Here is an 11,775-nt window from a genome sequence, read left to right as displayed (position 1 = left end):
GATTCGTTCCTGCACAAATGAAAAAATAATCTTCCCTTCAAAATACAAACTCCAAAATGTCACATTATAACCGCTAATTACCTATATCCCCCATTTCCGATTTGCATAATCACATCAAAAGCGTCCGGAGTGTAAATTGTTTAACTAGAGGAAAGTCGATACAAAACCGCTTAAAGGGAGGATTCATAAAGGGCGGAAATAGTGCCTTTTAGTAGTACGATAATAACTACAATTGGGAATACTCTCTAAGTAACGTAATTGTAAATAGTTTTCGGCTCGAAAAAGATTTTAGAGATTTTCAGAAAAAAGAACGCCTCAGATCATGTTAGTGACAAGACTAATTTTAACTTTAAATGGTTGTTTATTTTGTTCCCGAAAAGCCATTCGAGCTGTCATTTCGACCTATTTTCTTAAACTACCACACTCATTCAAATGCAATTTTGAACGAATAAAGCGCTGGTTCCAAGTAAAAAGCCATCAAAATTAATCGAACTTCAAATGTGTGTACACTAGGCTAGGAAGCGGGGCCGCGCTAGCAAGGGCTCTAAACAACAAAATTAACAGACAATTTATGGGCAGTTTGAAATCGTTTTCTACTTCCGATGGACAATTCAACAATCGGTTTGTTAAAAGAGCTGGCGGGAGTTCTGGGTAAGCCAAACTTGCCTCCCGCAACCCGTCACTTCAAAACACGCGCGATATATCTAATGAAACGGTGCCAAAAAGCCCAGGAAAATGGGCCCATATAAACTCCCACATTACATAATTTTAGAGTAGTCAAAGTGTCAGGATCTGTAATTCTAGGGTTTTGCCGTATTCAAATACTTTTTCGTGACGTAAACAGCAAGTAAGTCATGAATCCATTCAATGAGTTACCTGTATGGGAAAACAATATTATAGTTTTCTTAATTCCAATTTAAATGCAAACGCGAAATACCAGCTCTTAAATATCGTTTTATGGATGCCCTCGATTGATTTACACGCGATTTTAATGAATAGAGAATATGAGATATAACTTGTGAAAAAAAACAAACGCTAGATTGTATGGCGTTGGAAGAAATATGTGTTTGCATTCATTGTTCGTTGCTACAAGTGATAGCGCACGCAATTAGGGAAAACGTAAACTCAGACGTCTCCAGACAGGTGCATACGACCAGCTTCGCTAGAAACGGGGATAATTTAAATTTGAACAAAATAAGCCTTCACAGAGTCTTGTCTAGTTGTATCTTTATTGAATTCGAGTTACGGTAATAAGGGGACATCACAAAGAGATTAGTATCAGTCAAGAAGTGATTCATATCATAACAAACTAGTAATGTTAAGATTTCCCGATAAAATGATAGGGCGAATAAAAAGAAAATACAACTGTATTAATACAGTTAACGAAGGTTGCACTTGCATTGATTAGACATAGGAATGAAAAGTTTAGCTGAGTCAGAATGCTTCACACTTTGAATGACTGCGAAGTGAGGCTAAACAATACCATTTAGGAAGAATTTTCTTGCTATTTTCAAAACCTACAATCAATTATAGCGATAAGCGATAATAACAATAAGCTCTAATTAGTCAACAAGCGAAGGAATTATTCTAGACTTGGAAAATTTCTCTTAAACAGTAAACTTTCAATCGAGAAGCGAACTAAATTTTGTTTTTCAAAAAGGGGGATCTCAAATTTAATTATAAGACAGTATTCTATAAGTGACAAGCTTTTATTCACTTCCAACTTCATTAACTAATTATTGTTACAGGCCGGCAAATCTCTTGCCGTTTTATACAAATGCATGGTAAAATTCTCAGAAAAGTTTATACGAAAATTTACATGCAATTTTTTTGTGTATATCCCCCCGCCTTTCCATTTAAGGCTTTTAAATTGTTTTTGTTTTACAATTTATCCCTCACAAACTTCGAAATGGTGTTAAAACCAAATTAGAAGTCGAAATAAATTGGGCGATCACAGTTCGTTCGCCAAACTATAGATTCTATACAAATTATGAAAACAAGGTTGCCCCGAATATAGTACATTAAACTATATACAAACTGTACAATATGGTTCAATTTTAGTGTTCATACACCATCCATTCTACCGGTGCTTGCTGGCGACGAAGGACAAGAAGAAGTCTCGGTTGTTGTGCCATGTTGCGCTGCTTTCTTGTCCTTCTTCCATTTAACGCGTCGGTTTTGGAACCAGATTTTCACTTGCTTCTCGGAAAGATCTAGCAAAGCGGCGATTTGAATGCGGCGAAGGCGAGAAAGATATCTGTTTTGACTGAACTCTTTCTCAAGCTCGAGTAGTTGCATGCTGGTGTATGCCGTTCTGATCCGCTTTGACCGTGAATTTCCTCCCCTTGATGGACTGTCAGGATCGCGTGATGATGCTAAAAAAAGACAAAAAATTCTATTAAACACAGAATTAAGGAAATAATAATTATATTTCACCATTAAGTTCAATGGATTTTTTCTAAGGACATCATGGATATTTTTGACAGAGCTTTAGTGTCGGACACCTGTTAGGGTCCTTGAAGCCTTGTTTTGGCGTGGAAAGCGCAACTCACCATAACTCGCAAGATGAAGTCTCTCCTCCTCTGTCGCAGCGTAGTGTTGTTGCAGCAAAATATGATCTTTCTGTAGTTCCCTAGAGTAGAGTCCGGCCCCTGAGGGTATCGATGCGCCTCTCACATGATGCATATACGGGTGCACGCTAGCACTAGTAGGAATGCAGAGCTGGCATAGGCTACTTGGGTCAGGTTGCGTCGGAGTCCAACAACAAGAACAAGGAACAGGAGATTCGTAAGTGTGTCGCGGCTCTGAAGTACTCGTTGGTACCGACTTGGCTTTTGAAATAAGCGAGTCAATGTAGAAGGACGAAGACATGATATCAGGAGATGTGTGCCGTCTGGGAGCTGCGAGTGTTCTACTGCCGGGTTCAGATGCAGGGCTCTATATATTGACTGCCCTGGATAGAGCACACGTGTCTAAGACGTCGCCTATTGTTCGCAACACAAAAGCACAGCATACATAATGAGGAATTTTAAAGCTTTAGAAAAGCCCTTTAAAGCAAGGTTAATTACTGATACAGGTAGTTGACATGTTTTAAGGAGATTGGCTAGATTTTGGGCGGGGCCCTCAGAACTAAACTAAAATAACGAAGCCTTTTAAATTTCATTGGTCCTGTTTCACAGAATTATTTTTCCCCTTGAGTATAACATTCGGGATAATTTGTACTTGCTGTCACCTGCTACTGAAAGTGACATTTCGATTTGAATTGTTAACAATCCCTCGGCCTTTTTTCGTCCGTAATTGTCATTAAGTTTCCATCCTCGCACTCGCCAAAGCTATTGTATCCGAGTTAACTTTTGCTACAATGCGCGCCACGCTTCCTGTGTAAGCAATCGACGTCTTCTCAACTCCGCACTCGAGTTTCCGGTTTTCTACAACCACTTGAAACAAACTCCCCAATTCTCTCCCCAATAATTCCAAACTTCCAGATGTAGACCATAATTCTTTGTTTGGCAAGGGTAAACGCAAGCTAGACGCTATAAAACGTTTAATCAATGTAAACTGTTTTTGGAAACCTGCAAGTTTTCTTTCGGAACTTATTTGTTTAGGATTCATGTAATAAACTAATTTTTCAAATTGAGCTTTATGGCATTGAGAGCGTTAATTAGGCTTTCCAGGACGTTAGAATGGCCGTTCTGCACGCGTCATGGGTAATTGTTCCCCAATTCCAAAATGTGAAATATGTTTTAATCATAAAACAAGAAAAATAAATAGCCTGGCGACTAGACCGAAGGAGAATAGGTATTCTTTTTACCCCCTGTTCAAAAATGGAATAAACACCTTTAATTTGCCGGCGACAAGACTTCATTCAAATATCGCACCCGCTTCCAAACTTATTGCAATTATTTTCTAGGAAAATATTAAAAGATCGCGTTTGCGTTTTGCGTGAAAGAAAACAGTAGAGTTAGTGAACACTGGGGGGCAATTGAAGCGATTGTACGTCAACTGAGCGATAAAATATTGAATGCCTCTCGTCTTGGTGAACACATTACATGCGCTTAGTTTGTGCGTAGCAGGTAAATCATGACACCACGTAGGTTCACTATCTTGTTAGTTACACAAGATTAGGTGCCGCCCAGTGGGGAACTTTAACCCGTCAAAGATACGAATGAATCGTTCATTAACAAAAACAAGAATCAACTATTTTTGCGGCATTTCTTGATCACAGGAACTTGAGCAAAATAAACTTCTTAACCTACCAGTTCATTAACTCTTCTGATTGATCTAATCTCTTAGTATCTCAAAGAATATATATAAAAAAGGATTCTCAAGTATTTTTCGTTCCGAATGATTGTACTCTACACGATTTGGTTCAACAACCTGGGCCTACTAATCTAAATGAAAAGGACTACAACGGCTAGATAACAATTAAAGATATCAAATTGTAACGGCCTGTATTTACTATAATAATTGTTTCTCTAATCTTTCCGGAAACATAATTTTAACGAACTCGAACAAAATACGCTAGCCGAAGTTTCTTCCTCTCAAATACTTGACTAAGGAAATGAAATGAATGTTGAAGGTAAATAGGCTTCATACAGAAGTCAGCTCTTTGATTTGCTTTCGCAGACAAAATAAACAATTCTCATCGGGTAATATTTATCAAAAGATTGCCTGGTAAATTTAGTTCCTTATATGCCGATAGCAAATGATCTAATTCTGAATTTTATCACGGAGTTAATTAGTTTAAGGACATAACTACTTTATTACGGGACACCGTTTAAACCTTTTATTTAAACTATAGGAACAGCCTCTTCAATAAATATAAAAGCCTGGTGTTTTGAGAACTAGATTGAATACAAGAACATTTATTCAAAAATGTCAAGAACATTAACCGTAAAAACGAACGAAGGTTATTAACGAAAAGACAAATCATCCTCACAAACGATCGAAAATCAAAGTCATTTCGATTCGTTTTGATATCGTTTCATTTTACGATCAATATACATTATCTTTAAACTTCTGGAATGTATTTCTCTTAAACAATCTGACTTATTTGTGAAAAAGGTTTTCAAAGTACTAAAAACAAGGCGTAAAATAGAAGATGTACGATTTTAGTATGGGAAAAATAACAACAGTACAAAAAATTCAAGCACGTGTTTTTGTCTTCTTTTTTCCTTTTCTTTTTGCACTTCCAGAATTCTTCTTAGAAGTTACCCCGGTAACACTAAAGCAAACTTATGCCTCTTTAATTCCACGGGAAACATCTCTAAAGCTTTAGTACCTAGTTGGAGCTCATTTAGTCTTGCAAGTCAAAGCTCAAAAGATTACCAATGAGCCTTGAATCGCGCGCAAATAGGACACAACGAGCCGAGCGCGGTGTTCAAATATTAATTGGTCTTGCGAACGCGACTTAATTAAAGTCATGATCGAGTTAACAGCGTAAACACAATTGACCAAAAAGAAAAAAAAAAAAACGATTGATCAAGTCCTAGTAAGATGGCAAGGTCTCTGACATATGGAAAATTAATTTAATTGGCCTGAAATTTCGGTTCCTCCGAGACATTCCCTGAACCCAGATGTCGTTTGACACATGAATGCAATAACCAGGAGCGTATTCGCCCCTCCGCAAACCCGTCGCAAGCCATTCCAATTAACTGACATAATTACCATTCCAGTTTAGAATACCTCCTTTCAAAAACGAGAGAAAAGGAAACATGAAACACTTTTTGTGATCCTGCAGCTACTATGTTATCATGTCCTAACTAATAAAAATATCAAGATTTCGCTGGGCTGAGCACGTTTTTTGCTCACTTTGAGGCTGTTGTGTTTGGCTTTTATGTTCACAGGTATTTTTGAGGGCCTTGTGACGGTAGTACAAAAAGAACTGCGGGGCATAGACGTGGCGACCGAAAACAAAACGGCTCACCAGAAAATCAAAATACCGGTACTCAAGGCCCTTTAAAAAGTAACCCCAACCAAGCAAAATCGTTTAAACAAAGCGCTAGCTAAATGAGCAAAATGATGAAATTCCAAGGCAAACAAAGGCCACGGGTCGATGAAGGTCGTCTGTTGGGTTTCATCTGAATTAGCGACAAACAACAGCGCGTGGCACGTTGATAACATCGAGAGAAACGACTAAAAGAATGCAGAAACGTGCTGCCCGAGGTCCAAAGAAAATGGAACCAGTAAATGCTCTAATTGGATCAATAAATTAATAGGGAGCAACCATGAAATTTACCAAATGTCGGGCGCTTTCGTCCGAAAGAAATACTCAAATTGTGCTTTTTAGGGCAATAAACTTTATCAGCGTATTTTAAAAATAGTTTATTTTAGAGATAACGGCGTATTTAAGCAAATGATTTAGATCTGTTTCAAAACAATGGTCAATGACAGTAAAAAATAATGAGCGAACGCAAAAGTACAAATACAACGAGATACAGTTAGTTCAAAGATACCACCTACAAACTAGCTTAGCTTAGTTGACAACAATAACAGCAATTTGGAGTAAATACAGAAAACTCTTAAAATATATTTTATATACTTTTTTATAGTTAGCAGTAATGCCCTAAGTATCGATTAATATTTCAGTACCCCAAAAGCCGTATTCATTAGGTACAACGATTTTTAAACAATATCTTTCTAGTTGGCAGGCATTGGACCTGCTATCAAAATACAAAGGTGTCTTTTTAGAAGTGTTAACGCAGGTGTTGTTCTCAGACTAAGGAATCACTTGTATTAGGCATTTAGCAGTCTAAAAAGACTTTCATACAACAGATTAGCCATGTATTAGCTCAATCTGAGCTAGCCTTTACAAACAGGAATTTGAGAAAAAGTGAGAAGTGAATGACCAAAGGGTTTTAGCTAGTTTTAGCTTTTTCTCTGGAATATTGAACACTATCATTATAGGATAACGTTTTAAAAAGTTTTTGCAAATCTGAGGAGTTATTGAATCCGTAACAATGAAACTCGTCAAAAGGTACAATGGCTATTGAAGATAGCATCGAATTTCAAATTCCTCCAGAAGAAGTGTTCTCCCAATAAAACAACAAAACAATTCAAGCATGAAAAAGAGAAAATGCAGTTGACAATACTCAAAATGGGTAGAAACCCGCCAAAGATGTTTTTACCGGAATAGTCGCATGCACATCACCTTTAAAATTTCATCTAAAGAAGAGAACCATTTGCTATAGCTGTTCTTTGAATCAAACTCACCCTTATTTATCAAAAACGCGCGGGTTTTCGAGCTGAATAGTCCTCAACGTAAGTCGTATGTTTAAAGTGCGAAAAGCAAGGCTATTTAAACCCTTCTTCTGGTCAATTGGGTTGGCTATTACTACCCACAGTGGACGCTTTCTCGCTTAGCAACTCAAATTATCGCAGTTTAAACTTCCATATGTTCGGCAAATTCGTTTTTAAGTACCATAATAATTTCCAACCTGGCTTAGGAAATGGGCTACTTTATGCTCAGCACCAAAGGATAAATACGCTTTAAATCACGCTAGAAAAAATATATTTTTGAGGGTTCTTAATCTAAAGTATCATGACTTTTTTCTTTCAAAAACAAAGCTTGACATAGGAAATTTCTAATGTTGGAGTTGTAGACTTGCTCAACGGTAGTGTAATATAATGAGAGGTAGATTTCAGCCTACCAAGGTGCTGCAATTAATTCTAACTAATTTCTTCAAATTTCTTTTGAAGATAAACAGGTTTTTCCCAAGACCACCTAGAAGGATTTGCTTAAACGCTGTTATAATGTTTCAAAAGTCTAAATTACTTTTTGAGTACAAAAGTCAAATGAAAACCTTCCGAGGAAGGTTTTATTGTTTTTACTTATCATAAATGGTAGTAATACTCTGATAATAATGTTGTTTTCATTCCTTAAAATTATTTTATAAGAAAAAGGGCTCCATTTTCGCGAGAGAACGGCTCCTTGAAGCAGATGGCGATAAAGAGGGAGCATCAAAGGGAAAATACAGACGCAACTTAAATTGCCGAATATTATAAACAAATTTCCACTAGAAAATTTCCGGAGAAGGGAAATTTGATTAAATCCTTTATTGCTCAGACTTGAAATAAATGAAAAGTAGAAATAACAAGAATAAGCCAACACGCGAACACCCTACAAAAAAGGTTGGGATTTTTTACTTAAGTATTAGCTAAAAAAAATTTATGAAGCAAGTGATAAATATTCATAAAGTGAATAAAAAAAGATTCTAGGCTGCATCCCGATTTTTAGGTAGGATGGAGCCATACAAAAACAAAAACAAAGCAAAAATAACTTAAAAGTGCAGAATTGTGCACTGTTCTACATCAATATTCTTTATTCATATAATTCAAACATTTATAGGTTATAATTTAGCTTAAAGCTGCTATCGTTAAATTAAACCACAAAACAATCCCATCGCTACGTCTTTTTCATAACAGGATATTTCGAAAGCAAAAATTCACCGCGGACATTTAAAGTTTCCACCATAACATTAATTTCGTTATATGAATATTTTTATGAATATTATCGAGTTGATATGCTAGCCGTGAATAAATGGTAGGTTAGTTTGGATGAATTCATTTGGTGGGGTAAGTAAACAGGAATTGGAATACTGGGGTAAACATGCTTGTGTAAGCTAAGATTTGTTATACGGGTAAATATGATGGGGCGAATATACTGGGGAAGAATATGCTGGATATAATATGTTGGGGTGAATAGACAGGGGTGAATATGCTGGAATGAATATACTGGGGTTTAATCAACTGTGATGAATACATTAATGAATATGTCGGGGTGAATAGGCAGGGGTAAATATGCTGGGGTGAATATATCGGGATGAATATGTTAATGAATATGTCGGGCTGAAAATGCTGGGGTAAACATTCCGGGGTGAATATGCTTGGGTGAATAACCTGGGGTGAATATGCTAGGATAATATACTGGGGTAAATATATGCGGAGGTAAATATGCTGCGGTGAATATACATGTGCTCATGAATATGCTGGGGTGAATATTTCGGGGTGAATATACTGGCGTAAAAATGCTTGGGTGGTCGTGTTGGATTGTTCGAGTTGCTTTAAAAATATTTTCGCACTGACAAATTCCTTTGCAGCAGGTTCGGTATGTTGCTTTGACGACCGTTGCCAAACCTTGTTTAAATTACTATCAGAATTGAAAAGGTTGGAAAATACAATTTCATATGGATAGGATTGTAACCTTTTGTGAGCTGTGGGAATAAGTCCCCCGAGAAAGGATATTAAACGCTCACCATTTTGCGTCTAACACGTGCCGATTCTATTATTAGACAATTTGCCTAGATGCTCTTTCTGTGTTTGCATACATCGTTGTATAGCCATAGCCATTGATGTTGAATGAGATCCAAAGGCAGACAATGGAGAGAACTCTAAGTTTGGCGCCCGCACATGTAACTTACAATATACTAAGGGTTCAGCAAACGAAGTCGCATTTCAAAGCCCATTACGCTTACTGACAAATATTTACTCTGCTTATCAATCACTAAATAACATTTGCAGGCTATGGTTATTGGCTACTAATTAACGAAAAGCTCGGTAAAGTTTGGCTGAGTTTATCCTTGGACGGGATCATTTTAAGCGATAATAATTGTTGTTGTTTCTCTTTTTTTACTGATAGCTAAAGCGTACTTCTCAACGCTTGGCTGACCCTGAAGACTGGTCGAAGATACTAAGTAATTAGATGTTAAACACTGATTTCTTTACTGGTTTAATAAACGAGTCGAGGGTCCGCCTTGGAAAGAAAATCAAAGCATGGTATAACCATTGACTTTTAAGCCTCCTCTTTTAAACAACTTTGGGTCTGTGAAACTCTTAATTCGTACATTGATTAGTACAAGTACCACCACGATGACATAAAGTGTCTCTTAACACAAATAACTTTTTGCAGTTGACGGATATCATGGCAAAGAGGCGTGAAGAAATCTGACACCCGATTTTTTACAGGCACAGGGCGTACTTCAAAGCCACAAATGCAATGTGGTCACTGTGGATCACGCGAAAGGATTGATAACGTAAAGTTTTGCAACTGCAATCATGAATTACGTTACTAAGGGGAAACAAAAGTCTGCTAAAACCCCACGCACACAATTGAATGTTAATCTTTGCCTTTTGAAATTCTGGTATTAGTGCTCGATTGATCCCCTATCCACAAGCAAAACAACTTGTTAATGTTGTTCATACGAGACAAAAAAAAAAAAGCGAACAACAAAACCATTTAATGTGCGTTTCAGGAGAATAGAACACGCTATGGAACTATGCAAAATGAAGAAAAAGAGAAATCAGTCAAATATTCAAGTGTGATGTTTTTTTACGAGTTTTTGTTTTCGCGGGTTTAGTACCTGAGATCCAAATTGCGCGTTTCGCTGCGCCATTAAAAGGCAGTGTTACAAACAATGCGCACTAAGAACCTCAGAGTGCCGATTTAAGTGGGGACACGTTTGGTCTTTTTTCTGAGTTGTGCTGGCAATTACGGGTACAAAACTGCAATGAATAAATGGGCGAATTGTAACCTTCCGGATACAGGTTTGCTTTGGGGTTCGCTTTGTCATTTAAGGGCGAAAAAAATGATAAGATATACATTTCTGGCAAGAGAGGAAGCTCCCAGTACACTTCGTGTTTGTTCCAAACGAATAGTTGCGATGGTTATGGCTGCCACATTTCGAGACAAACTAGCAAACAACTGTAAAATGGTTTGTGTGTCTATTTGTGCTCATTGCACGCGGTGGAGCCATTAGTTATCGGGTTATGCAGATTCCAGCTTAGCCTGATGGCATATGGCTGTGGATAATGCCAGGCTCAATAAGAAGCAATGTAAAGGCAGTAGTTGTAACGCGTTGTAATGAAGTGTTGCGTGGTCAAGACAGCCGCGCAAGACAGTTTGCTTACACGCAAGAGTGATTTAGGTCCTTAATAAAATCTTAGAGCTTTGCGAGGGTGGCACAACACACAACTAAGCGGATTTCTTTACTATCGACAATTGTCCTTTTATCCATGCATCATCACATCGTCCAACGATCAAAAGAGTAAGATAGAAAAGAACTTAACCAGCTGAAACAATAGCAGTGACCAATATCTCATTGTTCCATGCTAACGTGAGTTAACCTCTTACCAGCTCTAGTGAAATGTGCAGGCTTTAAATGAAAAAGGGAGGAAACAATACATACACGCAAGGTACTCAATTAACGGCAAGTACATAGTTCTCAATGTTGTTCATGTTTTGTTAGTGTTTTTGGTTCTTTAATTCATTGTACACGTGTTCAGAACATTCTTGGCTTATTCGTTGTTTAACAGGACAAAAACGCCCGCCAGCTACATACTGTTTTGAATCATCGTAGGCAGCCACATATTTCACGACTGAGAATTATGGCAATATCTCAATTAATGAAAAGGCAAAAGCGAGTCGCAGTCTGCAATGATATTAAATGATTGCTATTTTTTTATAGAAACACTTTAGAAACATATTATGTATTGTTGCTCTTTTCATGAAAGTGGCCATATGCTTTCACTTGTTATTATGAGCAGAAGCAAAACAACATTAACACGGAGTTAAACATTTTCGCCTTCTCCGTAGGAGGTTTCTTCAACGCATTTTATGCATTGGTATTCTGGACAAAAAAAAAGTTGAAACGTGCGAAAATATAGCAAAACTCATTGAGACTGGAAATTCCAGGTTTCTTGGTAGGTTAAAGCGCTTTACTCATACACAAACAATGCTTTTATGATCTTAAAAAACTGTTACCCTGACCTATGATACAA

At 37.3% G+C, this 11,775-nt stretch overlaps 1 protein-coding gene across 1 annotated transcript; it reads right to left on the bottom strand.

The window, feature by feature from the left end:
* Positions 1-1,690: 1,690 nt before the first annotated feature.
* On the bottom strand, positions 1,691-7,337 carry LOC5517734 (GS homeobox 1). The gene is made up of 3 exons (XM_001637733.3): positions 7,213-7,337; positions 2,553-2,984; positions 1,691-2,375 (listed from the first exon to the last, which is right to left on the bottom strand). The coding sequence occupies exons 2-3, from the start codon at positions 2,869-2,871 to the stop codon at positions 2,065-2,067; spliced, it is 630 nt and encodes a 209-aa protein (XP_001637783.1). The 5' UTR covers positions 2,872-2,984; positions 7,213-7,337; the 3' UTR covers positions 1,691-2,064.
* Between the last annotated feature and the right edge of the window lie 4,438 nt (positions 7,338-11,775).

Source organism: Nematostella vectensis, chromosome 10 (assembly GCF_932526225.1).
Source record: "Nematostella vectensis chromosome 10, jaNemVect1.1, whole genome shotgun sequence".
In the NCBI taxonomy this organism is placed as follows: Eukaryota; Metazoa; Cnidaria; class Anthozoa; order Actiniaria; family Edwardsiidae; genus Nematostella; species Nematostella vectensis.
Note: the sequence above shows the minus strand (reverse complement) of the source record. Positions and strands in the feature narration are given on the sequence as shown.

Bases quoted from the DNA above. Each gene is read 5' to 3' on its own strand.
- LOC5517734 (XM_001637733.3), bottom strand. From the start codon at position 2,871: ATGTCTTCGTCCTTCTACATTGACTCGCTTATTTCAAAAGCCAAGTCG. The intron at 2,376-2,552 runs GTGAGTTGCGCT...GTCTTTTTTTAG, and splicing joins ACTTCATCTTGCGAGTTATG to CATCATCACGCGATCCTGAC.